Source organism: Neolamprologus brichardi, chromosome 8 (assembly GCF_056152115.1).
Source record: "Neolamprologus brichardi isolate AB-2024 chromosome 8, ASM5615211v1, whole genome shotgun sequence".
Classification (NCBI taxonomy): domain Eukaryota; kingdom Metazoa; phylum Chordata; class Actinopteri; order Cichliformes; family Cichlidae; genus Neolamprologus; species Neolamprologus brichardi.
In genome coordinates, this window is record NC_142111.1 from 19,146,314 (window position 1) to 19,166,081 (window position 19,768).

Sequence of the window (19,768 nt, forward strand, 5' to 3'; positions counted from 1 at the left end):
CTCTCACATTTGGACGACGTCCCTCACACACAGAGTACCTCGGTGGGAAATCAGCAGAAGCCAAATGAAGGCAGAGACTGACTCCTTAACACCAGTTTTAAAAATCTTTGGATATCACCAGTACTAGAATTAAAATATACATTAGGTGCGGCAACAAAGCAACCATTTTAATTTATATCTGAAGGAATTTGTAAGAATGTGAGAAGTGCATTGTTTACCTTTGTTTTGACCCCCAAACGTCCCCAGGCATCCTGAGGACCTTCTGAAGGTTTCAGGTGGCACCAAATATGATTGAGAGGAGGCTGAACCTTTATTTTAGATTATAGTTTGCATGTCAGGAGGTTAAACATTTTAAATAGTTATTTGTTTTTATAGTATTAATCTTATGTCAAAAAAGTCTATTGTGTCTTTTTGCCTTTTGACTTAAGTCCAAGTTTAGTTGACAAGGTTAGCCCATTCTGAGGTACAAGCTTGTAGCTTCTAGTTAATTTCAGAGGCAGCTGCTGAAACCAAGTGCCAGCTGTGGTCTTTTCTTTTTTGGTTATGCTTTGTGTATCTTTAGATTTAGTGAAGAAACCTCTGGTTCATTGGTAATCCAGCCGCTTTGGGGCATTCTAACACTGCCATTTACACTCACTGACCCTCTGTTAGCTATACCTGCTCATTCACACAAATATCATGTGGCAGCAACTTAATGCATTCAGGCATTTGGGCCTATCCATGAAAAAAGGTAATCTAAGTAACTTTAAACGTCAGACTCATTTGAGTATTTCAGAAACTGCTAATCTACTAGGTTTTTCGCACACAACCAGTTTCCCAAGCTGGGACAAGTTTGGGAGTTTACAGAGAATATTCTGATAAAGAGAAAATATCCAGTAAGCAGCAGGTCAGTCCATTCGTCCGTCTTCAGTGTTTCTGGGGACGGAAGTCTGTTTCAGCTGTCAAAGGTTGACAGTTGAGGCAAATCCCGGACAGGATGTCTGTAGCAGGCCTTCAGTGAAAATCCCCATTTGATGCCAGCAGGCAGAGGGTAGAGGACAGACTGCTGTGAGCTGATAGGAAGGCAACAAAAAGGGTCAGAAACTGACTCCATCAGCAAAGATGGAACTGTATCAGTGGTTCAAGCTTCTGCTGGTGGTGTAATGGTGTAGACGTAATTTTCTTGACACACTTAGGACCCCTTAGTATCAACTGAGCATGATTTAAACACTAAACACTGACCATGTCCATCCTCCTATGACCACAGCATACCTGTCTTCCAATGGCTGCTTCCAGCAGGATAACACACCATGTCACAAAACAGAAATCATATCAAACTGGCTTCTTGAACATAAGTATGAGTTAACTGTACTCAAACAGCCACCAGCTCTCTATCCAATAGAGCACCTTTGGGATGTACAAATCTGCAGCCGCTGTGCGAAATTCTGAGAAATGTTTCCAGCATCTTGTTAAATCTATGGCATGAAGAATTATAGCAATTCTGAAAGCAAAAGGGCCGACCCAGCACTAGCAAAGTGTAAATAATAAAGTGGCCGTGAGTGTATATATAAGCCTTTCATACGGCGCTTGATTCTCTAAAGTTTATCGGCCTCACATCCACGGCCATTTATAATCACCAGCTGAGTTAACATGTATGTCATTGGACTGTGGGAAGAGGTCGAAAGAAACCCACACAGACACAAGCAGGATGTGGTTAAGGTGACAATGACTTGATCTCCCACTTGAGAAGAAATGACAACACACAGGCAGCGTGTACTCTTTGAAACTTGTGGTTTTTTTTATTTGATAATACTGAATACTTTGTCCTTCGCCCGGACTTACACAAAGCATCAAACACATGCACAGTCCTCTATTCACACAAGGAACCCATTTCCCATTTCTCTGTACCTTTCTCTGGTTAATCGCTCTCACTCTCACGTTACTCCAGCGCAAGAGGACCTTCGACACTACAGCTAAAGACATCGTAGACAAAGACAGCGAAAACACGCGCACACACACTCACAAAAAAAAACCCAACCAAACAAAAAAAAGACAGGTATAATAATAACACTGAAAAAAATACAAAGTAATGGAAACTGGAAAGAGTTTACTTTTAAATTATGCCTCTAATACTCCATCATATATATATTTTTTGTTAATGTAGCTTGAGGTTTATAAAACAGCACTGTAAACATTAAGTAACTGCTTTCTAGGACAGCGATAAAGCTTTCATTAATAACTGGAAGGAGCAAGAAAGTCAAAGCTAATATTAAGCGTATAAAGACCTTATTTTTTTATTACTCGTGAAATGAACCGTCTGCAAGAATATATCATGAAAACTGCTGTTTGCATTTACAATCAACAGATAATACAAAGACACTGAAATAACATCCCCGGAGCGCTTTTTTTGTTTCTCTTTCACACATAAAATCTGCAAAAAGATCCCTTTTATCCAAACCTTTCACACATCCACTTTTTTGTTCACTGCAAGTACTACTTTATATGTTATGACAAAGATAGCAAGGGATATGCTCGCGCTTTTTTCTGAATATGAATCACCAAAGCACTCAAAATGGGCGAAAAATTCTGCACCTGAGGTGGATCTGTCGGTCGGTCGGGGCGAACGATAATATCTGTCACATCAGAGTGTTCAGGCTCTTGTCTTTACTGGAACTCATCCTCAAAAAGTGCAAATCTAGTTCTAAAGCAGTAAATAATAATTATTATTATTATCAAGTAACAACAAAAGTATATGCATAGGTTCCCTACAGCTACATAACAAAGAAAAGGGGAGGACGTGAAGAGGAAGAAAGGAGGAGGAAGTGTGAGAAATTTGAGATATTTCTGATTGGACTCTGGGGCAGTGGAGAGGTGGTGTTTAAATTTAGAGCGCTCATCTTCACGCAGCATAGACTGGTCCAGTGAGGCCGGTGACGGACGCAAAAATCCCCACCCAAAGAAACCAGAGAAGATTGCAAGATGATTCACGATCTTTTTAAAGAAAGCGTGTCGTCGTGTGGGCGTGAAAAAAAGTTCCCGGCGGAGACGATGAGAAAACTGTGAATTAAGAGTGCTCGGAGAGAGAGGGAGAGGGGGAGACAATCATTTTAAACAAAATGAAATGAAAAAAATAATAATAAAGGCAACTTGGAATTTGGCTTTGGAATAAAGAAAACTAGAGGATGAGGTAATAAAAGCAGGAAGATGATGGATAACCAATGGCTGTCTGAATACTGGGAATTGATTGGTGGAGATCAGAGCTGTTAAAAATTGCTTTGAAGGGGCAGGAAGTGCTCTGTCTCACTGAGAATTTTTATCCTCCTGACGCCAGCCTCAGGAGGAAGTTACATCACTTGACCAGTCTATGTCTCATGATGCTGTTTTGTTGTTTTTACAGAGCTGCTGTGTCTGAGAACAACCCCTGAGCCTCTCCAAACATAAAGAGTGACAAAGGGTTGTTTTCAGACCAGCAGGTCATTTCTGTCACATTAGCTTTGCCTTTTTCTTAATTATAAAAAAAAAAATTACTTTATTTCATTGGAATTGTGTACATTTATCTCCGTCAGGCTCTGCGGCGTGCAGTCGCATGTGCTTAGGGGTCCTCGGCATCCAGGAACTCCTTTTTGGGTGGTGCGACGCCGCGGTACCAGGAGCAGGAGCCGTCTGCCCTCTTGACGCAGGCGTAATGGTTGGCTTGGCGGCCGTGCACCTGCTTCTCGATCATCAGGTCTGTCCACAGGCACTCCTCAGGAGCCGAGATTTCACAGGGCAGAGAGGGACAGCGCACAATCTGCAGAAACACAGCACAATCCGCTCTTTATGACATCAAACTATCAGAGATGGGTGTCACCTGAAATACCACTGCTGTTAGAAGACCATATCAAATATGCCTTAAGGTCTAATCCTCCAGATTTTCATTAAATCAAGCCTCAGTATTGCTTCTGATGGATAACTTTCAGTGCCAGCGTGCTCATATTACCCAACATCTACCAGGAATTTACTGGAAATGTTACAGCATGCAAATCTGGAGTCATTTTATCAGCCTGAGTAGCTGTGGTTACACGCACACATTTTTTCCTCTTGACTGAACTCACGTAGATTTAAGATATCAGGGCAACTGTTTACATAAGATTTGACCGTCACGCCGTTTGGTGTTTAGGCAGCCATGTATCAGTAGATATGCTTTCTTTTTGGCATGTCCCTGAAGATGGATAGCCATCACCTGCTCAGTGTCTCCATTATGACGGTTTTAACTCTTTAGAGTTTTAATACAAACAAACTCTCTGCCCAGGGTCAGCTGAGCTTGGAAGCTGCTATTTTTGGAAAAAGCACAAGTGTATGTGTCCAAAGTTACTTCAACATGATACAGCCACTCCTGTGAAGTATGTGGCATTGTGTTAAAACACACCTGAATGCTCCAGACCAACAAACTGCCAAAATTCCTATGACCGAAGTAAGAGTGTACTTAAATTGTACCTATATGACCATAGCCAGAGTTTACGGATTTATCTCTCCATTTAGAGAACTTAAGCAAACAGAACAAGCCACTATTTGTGCTTCAAATTCAAAGTGTTCAACTTGTGAAACCTAGAGGGGCTTTTATTGTGAAACACCCAAAAACATTTAGAACAGATTATTGCCATTTTTAACTTTTAATAAAATAGATCTAATAGATAATTGCCTAAATCATCATTACATCAATAATGAATCATTTGAGACCCTCAAAGTTTTCTGTGTCTGTGTCCTGTAACATTTTGTAGTTCGCAGAAAAAGTTTGCCTGTCGTAAAAGTAGAGCGCCCTCTGTAGGAATTTAGTAAAATGAAAATGCACACCTATAAAAATCATTTGCTATGAGATTTATTAGCATAAGATTGCCTTCTGTTGGTTTTTGAGGTACTGGTTAAGCTAGGTTTTGCCCATGTGCACCATAAAGACTGTAAATCTGCCCAAAAGCACCTTTAAGGGTCGTTAATCAATATATTACTTTGTTCCTATTAAACATCCAAAAATCAGAGATCAGAGTGTGTACAAGCAATCCCTGTGAGGTGAAAGCTCACGCTTCAGTTCTTTATACTCTTGCCGGTGTATGACTTCATAGAGAAGAGATAATCATAATATGGTCATCTCAGCGCAGAAGCACAGAAATCCTGCCCACCCGAGCTTCAAACCTTATGTTTGCGAGGCAGCCAAAAAGAAGGAAGAGGGCTTACAATGGCTTGTGGATGAGCTATAAGATCACCGATTATTTTGAAAGAATACAATCAGTATAAAAAAATACGAGGTTGAAAACGTGTAAGACGTTCCTTTTAATCTCTAGAACAATTAATAAAGAAAACAAGAGTATTCAAGTTACATTTACTGCTCTTTTGTTTGTTCCCCTGAATCGTGCCTCGTCTTGTTTGCTCTGCTATGTCTGGATGTGTAGTGGAGGAAGTGAATAGCTGTCTTTTTTTTTCTCCACGCCACGAGATAAACTGTACATGCAAAGGCGGCCCTCTGCTGCCTTACCTTGCAGTCACAGCCCATCTGGTAGCGCTGGCTGAGGCTCTTCTTCTGGGTGGTGCTCAAGGAGTCCCAGGGCATGATGTAATCACACAAAGTCACATGCATGCTGCCGCTGGCCTCGGCCTTGCCTGTATATAAAAAAAAAAGAAAAAGTACACGTGTGACAGACAAACTTCAGACATAACAATATGCATGGTAAACACCACCATCACCAAGGCCAGGGTGCATCAGTATAAATGTTCTGGAAAAAAATCTGAACTTGTAAACATCAGATGACAGATTCGTGGAAAACCACTGATGAAATCTGTTACTTTCCAGACTGGTGCCTGCAGGCATCAACACAGGCCACCTGTCCTTGTCAAGAGCTTGTGTTTATGTTTCGTGCATAAAGGGGCACCAGTCAAAACAAGCTGATATTTCGAGATGAGATTACAAATCTATGAAGGCTGCACCCCCTCCACTTTGCCACTATCTGTCTGCATAGCAGCTCTCAACACGTATGTCCTCGCAGACGGGACTGACTCTCATTTCAATGCAACTCCTCTACTCGTTAACCCTTCGCACTAAAGAAACGATGAATCATTCTGAAAGATGCCCCGGTCAGCAGAAATCAAACTTTCTTTCCCACTGCACAAAGTCCCTACATCTTGAGAAAAGAGAGTCGGGAAGAAAATGCTGGCTTCAGCAGTTCCTCCTCTTACAACTCTCTGTAATTACGGGCCAGTGTTTGCGGGCGCATCTCTGACTGTGATGGAGAAACCAGAGCACGAATGACATCACGATCCTCTGTGTCTCCGCTACTCAGCAAACTGAGTCTCATTCTGACGCTGCGACCGCCTATCTTGCTTTAAAAATCGAAACAACCACCACAGGAAGGAAGCTGTGTCCAGGTATAATTATATTTGATGGGCAACACATTGGTGTGCCTCACAACAAGAAGGTCTGCAGCTGGCTGGGCCTTTTCTGTTGAGGGTTGCATGTTCTCCTCATTTCCTTCCACAGTCCAGAGACATGCACATCAGGGTACTGGTGATATTAAAGCGGCTGTAGATGTGAATGATTGGCTGTCACTGCCTTATGACAGACTGGTGACCTGTCCACAGCGTACCAAAGAGGTGAGGAGCTGAGGAAAGGCTGTCGGTGGAGCTGTGGGTGGCCGCATGGTATATAACCCACAGAGGGCACCAACCGTAAAAACATAAAACCCAAACAGGTCAAAAAGATGTTAAGTGCTTTATGAAAAACAGCACATTATAAAGGATACTCTCATGTGTCATAAGAAATATACAAAGAAATGAAAAATTAAAAAAAAAGAAATAAGATAATCTTCGTGACTCATCTACTAAGATTTTTTTTGCTTCTGTGTTCTGAGTACTGCAACGGACCAAAGATCTACTAGTAACTAACAGACAACTTCGTAGATAACGCGGGTAATGAGCTAATCTAATCAAAACTGGAAATCAGCAGCTCATATTCCCATATGCGTCCTTTTTTGTCCAGTATCATTAACTATTTAAATATTAACTCTTTAAATATTTCCAATTTTATTCTGCTTATCCAGGGCTGGGGTCTAACCTGGGCTCTTCCTTTGTTGGGACGTCCCCGGTATACACTTCACCCAGGAGGGATCCTTGTCATCCAGACCCACCTCAGCTGACTCCTTTCGATGTGGAGGAGTAGCGGTTCAACTCTGAGCCCCTCCCGAATGACTGAACTTCTCACTCTATATCTAAGCAAGGGGTTGGCCAGTCCCAAAGTGAGAATCATACTAAGCTAAACCAACTAAGGCCTCTGTCAGACAGGCCTAGAGACTGGTCATTGATCCACTAGGGAAAAGTATGCATTTCCCAACCAGTTTCTGAGTGGTTACAAACCAGAAACTGTGACTCTTTAAAGTAAAAGTTGCACCTTTTGAAATGTGTTGGGTAAAATATTTAGGCAGATTTTATTCCATGCAAACTGGGAACAACTGTACTAATCTCCCAGCAACAAAAGCAATCACAAGGGTCGTTGTGGTGGAGCACCCTCTTGCTGGAGCAGGAGGAGACTAGGTATGGAAACCAATTTTTATCTGGAACTGGGAGTACACTGGCTTGTGGCCCCACTGTGGATGGGTTAACGCTAAATATTGTCATCTAATGCCCAGCTATGTTTTGGATTTCTACTATCTTTACAGAAGTTAGAGGTCAGAAGCCTCTAACTTCTGACCCTTTAGCAGCAGAATAAGCAGTTTATCAACTTGTCGCTAACACTGTTTGTCTGTTGTTTGGGCAGTGGGTTTCACAGCTTTTCCTCTAAAGACAAGCAGCTGCCTGCTGTGGCTGACAACGGTGCTATTGAGACACTGACGCCAAAGCCAAACTGTAAAGCTGTGGTCAGAAAGGTAAACAATTGGCTGAAATTTGTTGCTCTGAGTTTAGAAGGTTTGTTCACCACTTCAAGTTACTCTGTTGACTTTAGGGCAGTCACGTGATGTGCTGTTAGTGTTAAATAATGACTACAGCTGGTTTCAGTTTACAAATTTTGAAAAATGACGCAGATGTTATGCAGATGTAAACAGTCACTAAGGCATAAAATACCTCAGGAGCTTAAGCTGTACCACAACAGACAAGGTCCCTCCCAGTCTCCACGGGATTTAGCCAGCAGAGTATCATTACCTATAATAACATAAACAGCTGCTCCACCAACATGCAAAATTGCCCACTACTCTTTATCCGATCTCAGGTTTGTCTGCCCGGCTGTTTGCACCTGCAGGACCATATCTGATTATCTGTTTGCATGTTCTGTGCTGTGCTTCTCTCTGTGCATTCTTTCACTTTTTGTTTTATATAATGACGTATAGTTTGCATACATCATTATACCTATCCCTCCGACAACAGCAGCTTCTTTTCCACAAGTTAGTTGAGATTATCAAATTTCATTTGCAGTATTATTTCCGGGAGACAGGGGATATTCACACAAACCTGAGATCAGATACTCCTTCTTGCCGGTGGCATCAAGGGTGACGCCGCAAACGGCGGACACAGGAGCAGTGAAGACAGATTCGATGTCCTGGGTAGGTCCCTTGAACATCTGAAAATTAAACACAATGCACAGGGTATTAATAGCGGACTCAATGTCAAACCTTTTTGGCTAAAACAGTGAGGATATTCTTACCTTGATCTGTTTGACCTCATACTGGATCCTCTTGATGGGGTTCCCATAGATGTCGTTCCCAGAATCCACTTCTCTCTCTCCCACCACCTTTGCTCGAATCACTGGTTGGAAAACACAGAAACACGGCGTCAGAGGCTGCAGGAATTCATCGTATTTACTCACTGAAGCTTTCATTATTGTCTTTCATACCAATGAACAAAAGAGTAGAAACAAAAAAAGTCAAAATGATTCCCACTAAAAAGGATAAAAAGGGAAACCTGCTAATGTTTGTTGGGTAACGGCTAAAACTTTGGATGCAGGCCCCATAAGCCCCATACTGTAATTGGTGTTGGTCTGCATGTCCACCAATTAGGTCAAAAAGTAAATGAATGAAACTAACACCCCCCTAATTAAGTTAAAGTAACTCACAAATGAAGCAAAAGGTTAAACAAAAGGTTAACAACTATGTTACAAAATATCAGTTTCCTTTAATCAAAGCTGAAATTTACGAGTTTGTATACAAACAAATGCATTTCGACAGGAATCACCCCATCACTGATTTAGCAACTGTAAACCATCTGTAACTTAAAAGGGACCTACTATGCTTCTACTTATTTTCAGTTTTACATACACTGTTACATGGCGTTAAACATGGCCAAAGTTTCGAATAACGAGAACAGTTCATTACAAATAATGTCTGTGATCAATGTTCACACGTCAGCCTGCTCTAAACACACAGTTTAGCATAGTTTTTTCTACTTGTAGTTCTGTGTGATGTCACTGAGAGCAGACATCCCTAATATGCTGATGTGCTGAGGTGTGTTGATCAAATCTTCTACTTGTGAGGAATAGCCGCCTGGACAAAGAGGCTTAAAGGGAGGCGTAAAGGGGTGACCCTAAAGGACACGATTAAATTCAGTTGTAGTATATACAGCGTCAAATCGCAACAACGGTTTCCTCATAGTACTTTATGCTGTAAGGTAAAGACTACAGTAATACAGAGAAAACGCCAACAATCCCAACACCTTATCAGTGTGCAGCTGGTGAGAGTGAGAGTGTACCCAGTACACAGGAAATAATGAACCCTATAATAAATACATTTGTTTCCAGAGTTATAAATGTGAGGCTTATGAATACTGATATCTCAACCTTAATAGTACAGTACACATTATAAATTGGCTAATCCATCATAAATTTATTATGTCTTTTGTAGGGCTGTGCGATATGACCAAAATCTCATATCCCGATATAAGAATTCTATCATCCCGATAACGATATAAGTCACAAAAATGTAACATTTTCTGTCAATTCTATGAATCTCGGCAGCTCGACTTGCGGGAAGTGTTTCCTGCTGCGCGTCATGTAGCTGGAGTCGAGTGTTTTAACAGACATAAGTTGTAACAGCCGCCGTTTTCTTTGTGAGTATTTGTTACACGGCGTGCTGCGGGGAAAAGCCTGTTCTAACGTTTGAGTCTAAGGTTTATTTTTTAGCACCTGGCGGCTCTTTTTTAATATCATCCGTAAATAATCTGCTCTTTCACATGATTCAGTTTATTTTGAAAAGTCTCAACAGGATCTTGAGCTTTATTGTGAAAGGTTTATGTGGAACATAAACAAGCGGACACGAGATGGTGTTACCGTCGTTGTTGCTAACCACAACGCATAAAAACAGCCGCTTGTCCGTCTGTAGTGTGGTTATATTAAATATAAGCGAAAGAGAGAACTTTAAGAAATTAATATAGCCACTACAGTGACCATCAAAACGATGAAAAAGTATTGCCGTAAACAGTTTATTTTGCGACACCACGAAACAAACGATAACATAAAATGAAACGATAGACGTTTTTATATCATAATCCGATATATATCGTTATATCGAACAGCCCTAGTCTTTTGTTTTTTTCCGCAGCATTTCATCCGATTTTTCTGCTTGTTATTAAAAATGAACAAAAGTGAAACCCATAATTACGTTAACTCCCATACAATGTAACACTGCATAATGGCTATGTTCAAAATCTGGCCCTATTTATTATAAAATGCACTACATTTATAATAAATAAGTCCAGATACATGACAGTCATTTTACTTGAGTCATAAAAATTAGTCACTGGTCTCAAAAACAAAACAAAACAAAGCAGCTGGAAATGTTTACCGCTTACAAAATTAGAGGCCAAAATCAGCATTGCACAGCTCTGATAATGGTAAACAGTAAATGGCCTGTATTTGTATAGCTCTTTACTTAGTCCCTAAGGACTCCAAAGTGCTTTACACGTTCAGTCATCCACCCATTCACACACTGGTGATGGCCTCTGACCACTGCCAATAGGCAACGGGTGAAGTGTCTTGCCCAAGGACACAACGACAGAGACTGTCCGAGCCGGGGCTCGAACCGGCAACCTTCCGATTACAAGACGAACTGCCAACTCTTAAGCCACGATCACCCCACCATCATCATTGACGATGATGACTGACGTTTAGTAATGGGTAGCCACTATATTCGGAGAAATTAACGAGTTAAAAGCATTCCTGAACATACTGCAGTATGCAGTATTTCATCGTATTTTTTAAATGTATTTTATTTATTTTTTTGCCCTTTACTTTCTGGATACAGAAAATAAAGGGCAGGTACTTTGGGCAGGTACTTTTGTTTGTACCTGCCAAGGACTTTGACTAATAAATAACTGAGCAACACAATCAGCTGTCTCTCCAGAGAGTGTCTCATCCTGTGGATGAACTTCACTGTTTTGCTCTGCAGCAGGGAATCTTACTTTTCCACCTACTGCAGTGACAAATGATGCAGTTGAAGAAAAAAGCATTCAGAGTGAAGACATCGATGACCTTGTCAGCTTGCTGGTGATAAAATACTGTTAGGTAGGTTAGGAGCGACTAGACTTTCAAAATAACAGTTGCTAGCAAATCATTTTTGGATGGTGTTCTCTCAGACAGAAAAAAAAAAAAAAGAATTGAAATAACTCTGGTACATTGGTGGTCATTATTATACCTCTGTTACCCGCCTAAGTAGGGTCTATGTGTGGAAAACACTGCTTATGACTCCACATCACAGGCTTAAAAAAAGCCCAAACCACCCATCGAGCTGCCTTAAAGTCTCATCCAAATACCACAACAAAATGAATTTTAGCATCTAAAGTGGTCCAGTCAATGAAACCCCAACCAGAAGTCGCCATCAGCCAACATTAGAGGAGGGCCAGACACATGACTTGGCGTGCAGCACAAACCTTCCTGCTTCAAAACATGACCAGGGAAACCATCACAGAACAAGAGCTGAGGATTAAGAATACAACTTGAAAGCTGATATACTGAGAAGGACTTGGCCAGAGGTTTGTTTCTCACCATGCGTGTGTGTTTGTGCGCGCGTGTGTGTATTTTAACGGCCTGACTGACTTCAAGCTTCAACTATGCTTAGGGCATTTATTCAGAATGGAAAATATGAGCAATACAGGGGAAAAAAACATAAAGTAAGCAGGAACATAGGACACACACACACACATCTATAAACACACATACAGTCGACTGCTGCTGCTCTTACACCCTCAGGTTCAGTTTATGGCTTAGAGCAGATACAAATATGGAGGTTCACAGCTCCCAGAGTTAATAGTGTCTCTCTTTCTTTCTCCTTCTTTTTTAGTCTTACTAAACATGCTACTAAACTCTGTACAGATCATTTAGTCTAAAAAATGTCCAGAAAGTGAAAATGATACAATGATAACACGTGATGTAAATTATTGTTAAATCCATCTCATTATTAATTCAGTTAGTAATTCAGCGGCCAGCCAAAATAATACCTGCCCTCTTTAAATAAACATGTACACATGTCCAAAATAATACTGCGTTTCCTATAAACACTTCTCCCCATAGCAACCGGTGGTTGTCAACCAATCTTTAGCCTTTTGTGACTGGTGTTGAAATAATTCATACTGAAAAAAACTACATATATAAAAGGTTCACTGGTAAAGACAGAGACTAAAAGTAGAGTTAAGGAGCCTTTACAATGGTTTCTCGTATGAAAAAGTCGTGGCAACAACACATGTGGGCTGTTTGTTTTTTGGGTGTCTGTGAATCATTATAAAATTTTAAAATATTTGATCTATACCTCTACTAATAAAAAAGTATTACACTGTTTTAAAATTGGATTGGATTTAAATACATTTAGTCCTCACACCATGAGAACTGCCTGCACGTAATGCAGCTTTTTTTCCTCACCTACTACATATCATTCAGATCATGCAGTGTGTCTGTATGGTTAAGGCTGCACTGTACCGTTTGACTAACTATTTCAGGCTGTTTGTTAATGTGTAAATGTAACACTAGGCTGACAAAATACATCTGCCAATTTAACCATCATAGTTAAGATGTAGTTAAGATCTCAAATGTCCAACATTCATCCATATTTAGTCCTCAGAGCGAGTCGATTTAGGCTCAGATGGCCGTTGGGCTTGCAGTACATTGGTAAAAATCCTGAAGAAGATGATGAAGAAATCGTTGCAAAACAGCCTCCTCAGCTTACAGATGCACATTTGGACCATTTTCTTAATCTCAACAACACTTTAATTGGACCTGACTGCTAATTTTGAACTGACACCATGTTTACATGAAAGCAGTGTATTACTTCGCAATGTGAGGCTGTTCTTAAAGCACACTTAGATTGATATGAAGATAATATGATCACCTTGCTTGGTATATAGCCTGAAAATGTAGGCTGTTATCTTCATATTACCCCTCTTAATGAGGACCAGATTTGATCTGAATATTAGATTTAAAGGGTGATATAAACTAATTGCTGTTATTATTACGGCTATTGTTGTGTTTACATGTTTTTATATTGTCTCTATGTGGCAATAAAAGGTTTTAGTAACAAAGTAAAAAGAAAAACCTAAAGGCTAAATTACAGAACAGGTTTTAATTTACCAGGATTAACAAAGAAGAAGATGAAAGGTTTAAGAACAAATCTTCTTCAGAAGAATGAATCTGGTTTTTTAATCAGCACCATGAGCACAAACATTCTGCTTTTTAAGGTTTCTTTTTTTTTTTTTTTTTTTTGTAGAGAAACCAAGTTCCCCAGAATCAAACCCCCACATTTTGGTTGCACTTTGATGGTTATGCAAATGTTCAGCTGCAGCAGCCAGAGCACACATAAACACACACACACACACACACACACACACACACACACAGCAGTATACCTGTTTGGCACTCGCTCCTGCATTCCTCCCAGTTTTTCCGCTCTCATTTCCTGACCTCATTCTGAGCCACAAACTAATGAGCAAAGAATCAGCAGCAGGACACAATACTGAGAGGAAATTACCCTGTTATTCACAACAGATTGCTGTTATGGGAGCTTATCTGTCTCCCTCAGTGTTGCAGACATGTTTACTTCTCAGTTAGTTTCTCCCCTTCAATAAAGCCAGAGCGGATCATCCTGTGCAGTCTAAACAGTGTGTTGCAGAGGCGGCAGACTACTCAGCACGATGCTAAAACAGCATGACTACCACGAGCCTGCAGGCAGTAGTTTCACCGCAGGTTGATCCAAAAGTCATCCGATCAGCAGCACTCAATCAGCAGCCATAAACCACCAACTGACCCACATTTCAAGCGGTCCCCTACCGTCAGAGCGGGACGACACATAATGACTTCTACATACATATTAGTTGCACTACGCAATGTTTTCCATGCAAACCCCCATATGAACGCACACACCACATCCTAAGTGCCCCCCGATTCGTTCCACTGCATGACTGTCCATTTCTTTTTTCATAAGCCAGTGACCACCAAATCATCCCTGACTCTCTTGGTGTGGTTTGTTCAGCTCCAGGCGTATGTGAGCCTTCTGTTTAACCTGTCATTTGAACAGAGACAAACCGCCCTCAAACACAATTCAGCCGGCACCTCTGGTTACACCTGCATGATGACCTGAAGGCTCTGGTTTACCCTGACACAGTTACCGGAGCTGACATGACGGTGATCGAGTCAGCAAGAAAAGGATGAGCTGGGGTGGAGGTGGGTTGCAAAGCAGCTTGCAGGGAAAGAAGTAATTGTTCGTCCAAACACCCCACCTTATATTGGATTTGCCATTAAAATGCATAGAAGTGGATCAGCTGAAGATGAAATCAGAGAGCCAAGCTTGACTTGACCTGCCTGAAGTAACAATTTGCAAACACATTGAAACGTGGTGAACTCCTCAGCTCTTTTGCCATTAAATCCTAATTGTTTCAGCATGCAACATATGATATATGTGCTGAACCAACACTGTACACCTCTCCAGGTGAGCCTTAAGCTATTTATTAGTGTTTCCTCCCCCACAGGCTGCAGAAGCCTTTGCAAAATCCTCCTCTTGATTTTCTTCTTAGCTCTATAGTTTTGTGACGATGAAGCCTCTGCTTAACATCACACTGTTGAAACAGGGTTTTAAAGATAATCCAAACATGCTTTTAGAAGAAAAAGTAAATAACAGAAATACTACTGTTGTCCCTCAGAACACTTTTTGTTCATGAAAGGGACAAAGAAGAATGGAAAGCTTATGGGAAAAAACAGTATAAACCATCCAAATCCAGGTACTTAAGGTTGGTTTGGAAAACTCATAAAAGGCCTTTACTTTTCCGAGCTGATCTCCAGTACCTGGATTTGGATGTTTTATTCAGTTTTTGGGTCATGAGCTTTCCATTTTTCTTTGGCAACTGATGTGTTTGGTAAAAGCATCTTGCACAGCTCAGACAGCTCCGTTGCTATCGTGAAAAATGAAGAAATACAGTTAGAACAATTACACCTTTTTGTCCAGCAAAAGCACCTAATACAGAAACAGTTCAATCAGGTACTGTGAACACTCCAAAAATGAGACATTTGACTTTTTTTTTTTTATTAGGTTTGCAATCATAGCAGCAAAATGTGGTTCAGGCTGACATCTGCCTTGTTTTAGCGATTATCAGCTAATCAGTAAATCAGAAGATATTTATGAAAGGCTCTGGCTGGAGTTCATCTTTCGTGCACATCGATGTCACATTAGCTACATATTTAGAATAGGTGTGGTGAAGATAAACCAACTTAGTCACTTTACAGCAAATATTTCTTTGTTTCCCTGTCGCTACAGGCAAAAGACGTCAGGAAAAACAAACCATCTGTACCAGCTTTATTTTACACATCACTTGTTTTCCACAATCGGTGCCCATTTTTATTTCATTTGAAATTTTTGACATTATTACGTCTGTATTGATAGTTTAACTGTAAAGTTTTTATGCTATACTTTATGCATTTTTTTTGTCTTTTACATTTTTGGAGTGTTAATAATTGTTATCAAGGCTGTATAAACAACCATATTATAGGACTTTTGTCATTTAATTTTTTAGCCCAAGTTTCTTATTAACTATCCTCCAAAGGAGTGCCATTATATTTTTTTTAGTGACATGTGTTGGGGACGTTTCTGTATTTCCATGAAAGGACGTGTACACGTGCTGTCATCCACGCCATGTCCACTGCTGAGATCGGTGACTCTGATCTCTCAGACCGCTGACCAGAGTGAGCTAAACTGGGAAAGGGTGAGGGAAGTTCCCCTTTATGGGCAACGGATTTATATGAAAAGAGGATGTTTGTCGCGTTTGTGTGTGTGTGATTGTACCGTGGGTGCATGACACTGCACGATTTTTATGGCTTGTGGTCTGACCTAGAGTATCACTTTGACTGGAAAACAGAAGATGACACACACAAACACACAGCTGGTTCCCGCCTATGTGGTTTGTGTATCAACAAGCAAGGAGTGGGATCCCATTCCACCAAAACAAATCCCAATTGTCAGACCGCGCAACTTTTGACAATGTCACTTTGTGACTGCCTACATGCACATTTCAGCCAACTCTCATCCGACACTCCCCGCCCTTCACAAGCCCTCAAAACCCATTCCACCCCCTTCTTCACCTCTTCCTCTGCAGTGTTTCATCTAGATGTTTCTGGGCTGGACAGTGACATCGACCATTGTTGCCGTTTGCGTGCATCCTCCCCCAGCTGCGACAAAAGCTTTCCTGACTCACAGATGCTTTAAAAAAGACAAACAATTGGAACACCTTGCCTCTGAGACATCCTGTCTGCAAGACCTGCCAACTCAGCAAGAGATTGAGTCACACCTCAAAATAGAGCTGTCATTTTGCAATAAGGAATTACAAGGATGCACATCTTACCAGCACAGACTCAAAAGTAAAATGCAGGATGAAAAAAAACAAAACATCTTCAGCTTTCTCGTTCTCATTCATACCATGCATATTTTAACTTGCACTGTGACTTTTATTGTTTTTCCCCTCTAAACACACCCTGAACTGACAGCCAGATGTCATCCGAGCCAGTGTGTCTGTGTGTGTCAGTCTACCGTGCATGGCGGCAGGCCTTGCACGGTGTCTATCTGGGGTGTGAAAGAGTGTGTACAAGTGTGTGTCCGTACACTGCATCGGAGCAAAGTTGGGAAAACCCCAGAAACATTCCTGTAATTCCTCTCAGCACCACCCCATGCAGGAAGAAACTGGACAGGAATGGAAATTTTAAAAGGAAAAAAAAAAAAAAGTGAGGGAGGAAAGCTCGTGGTGTGACATATTCTGCGGTTGAGATTCAATCCCCCCACACACACACACACACACAAACCCGTTAAATTTCTCCCTCACTTTCCCCATCCCTTGTCCTCTCTTCAGCTCGCTCCCTCCTTGTCTCTTTTCCCTCTCTGGTGCCACGTTGCCCTGCAAAATGCAGGCGACGCCGCTTCGTCCCGAGGCTGCTGAGGGTGAAGCTCGGTAAGCAAACACTCCCAGAGCCGAGGCTTTGGGTTCACACAGATGATCTCAAACTGCTTCCAGTCTCTTAGCTCTCACGCTAACAGAGTGGAGGTACACCCTTTGAGTTTGTATAAAGTGGATTTTGGGGGAGATTTAAACCACAAAGTTCATTAAGGTCATCATTAACTTATCAATAAGTGTCACAAATGCACTCCTAACTCCTCACAGTGTTGCAGAGCAGAACATTATGGGGATCTGACCTGAGTGTGTTTCTATTTTTAAAAATAATAATTCTGAAAGAAGACATTTTGGAGGTCTAACATTATCAACATGGCATGGCAAAAAATATGACAATGTGATCTGTAAGTGTAGAGCCGAATGTAGTGCAAACTGTCTGGGCCATGGCCTTGAGGAGCAACACCCCTACCACCACCAGCAGCAGCACCTTCAGGCTTTCCAGGGTTTCCAGCAGCTTAGTTGAGTCCATTCAGCCGTAGCCAGAGGATGGGCTAGTTAGCTGTGCAGGAGCTTGGCTCACTGCACGAGAGGCCGGGTAAACATAAACAACAACAACATAAACAACAACAACAACAGCAGCAGCAGCAGCAGCAGACCCCGCGGCTGGACTCACCTACGTCGGCGTTGCAGAACGCCTGTTGCGGATGTACCGGAGCGCAGCTGCACGCTTCCGCGAGCTCCTCCGCCCGCCACAGGACCAGCAGCGCGAGCGTGCAAAGGATGCCGTTAACGGAAAACGGCATCGTGGTAAACACTGATGGCGATGTTTTTCAGCTCCTGCGTGGATGTTGTGCTCTGCGCAGATGCGTTGCAGTGTGGCTCCAGCGGCAGCGTCCCCTCTCCGTCGTTTTCCTAACGACACACACGTCAACGACAACGCACGGGCGCGCGCTCAGCTCCAGGTAAAAAGGTGAAGTTACACGGTGCGTTTGGAGCCCTCCGGATTTCCCCCGACTTTCCGTTTTCTGCAGCTGTCTGTCTGTCTGGACTGTTTTTGTTTCAAGGCGTTTTATAAAGCTGGCCGTGCGACTCCTCCCCCAGTGCATGGTGGTCCTGCAGAGGGCGCTGAGTGCTCAGTCGGACCCACCGGACATTTGGATTTTTTTCTTAAAGAGGGTCCCAAAGGAAATTTGAAAAATATTGCCCCTGCGCCCTCATAATACACGGTATTGGTTTAAAAGTGGGCCTGCACTCGAGTGTAAAGCTGAAAATTTGTTGCAACAAGTATTTAGACAGAAAGAAAAATATATAAAAAAAATTACTGGATACAAGGTTGTGATAGTTCACACAAACTAATCTAAAAATCTAAAAGTGACATGGAAAAAAAGCTTATCAATTCCAAAAAGATAAAATAAAAACAAAGTTTGCGTGCTGTGGAAAATATGTATAATCGGTGCTATGCTACTGGAACCCACCCGAGGGATTAATAAAGTTTCATCTAATCTAATCTCACAAACTCATATTTTATGCACATAGGATTACAGAAAACATATCAAATGTCTCATGGAAAGTAGTAGCTCATTTTGATTCCGTTGGCAGTTGCCAATAAAAGGCTTAAAAACTAAGTGGGATTAAGAGGAAACTGTTGGAGGAATGCTTTGCAACTAATTAGGGTTGTTGGCAACAGGTCTATAACATGACTGGGTATTAAAAAAAAAAAGCTTTACAGAGAGTTTCTCAGAATTAGAGGTGGACAGATGTTCACTGTTCTTCAAAAAACAAAATGTGGAGCACGTTCAGAATAATGCTCCTCAGTGCAAAATTGTGAAGACTTTAAATATCTCCTGATGGGCTCGGGAACAGATGCAGGTTGGAGTCCTCACAAAGCTCATTTTAAATGGACTAAAGTGAAGTAGAAAACTGTTAATATTATTTCTGGTTTGTTAATAATGCTCAGATCAAAAACCTGCATCTCTGATGGTATGGGGTGCATTAGTGCCCATGGAACTGGCATATTACACATCTGGAAAGGCATCATCAGTGCTGAAAGGCTTATACAGATTTAAGAGTAACATATCCAGATGTCTGTTCCAGGGAAAGCTTTCCATCTTTCAGTGTGACAACGCTAAAATTCATACTTCAGCCATAACAACAGCACAACTTCATAGTAGAAGAGTCAGAGAGCTGAACTTTACTGTCTCATTTTAAACGTGTGATATGTTTTCTTTGTTCTGTTGTGAATAAAATATGGACTTATGAGTTTTTACAAACGGTATTTTGTTTTTATTTACATTTTACTGAGCATCCTAAATTTTTGTAATAATAATTTTTGTAATAATTTTACTCTTTAGTCACAAAGATAATTTTAGTCTTTGTGATTTTCAAACACAAACTAAACTGAAACAAATACACTGATTCTGTAAAC

General features: G+C 41.3%; 1 protein-coding gene across 1 annotated transcript; it reads right to left on the reverse strand.

Annotated features, from left to right (window-relative positions):
* Positions 1-1,753: 1,753 nt before the first annotated feature.
* Positions 1,754-18,452, reverse strand: timp2a (TIMP metallopeptidase inhibitor 2a). The gene is made up of 5 exons (XM_087844767.1): positions 18,017-18,452; positions 8,642-8,742; positions 8,449-8,557; positions 5,489-5,613; positions 1,754-3,769 (listed from the first exon to the last, which is right to left on the reverse strand). Exons 1-5 carry the CDS (start codon positions 18,144-18,146, stop codon positions 3,572-3,574), a joined length of 663 nt encoding a protein of 220 aa, XP_087700893.1. The 5' UTR covers positions 18,147-18,452; the 3' UTR covers positions 1,754-3,571.
* Between the last annotated feature and the right edge of the window lie 1,316 nt (positions 18,453-19,768).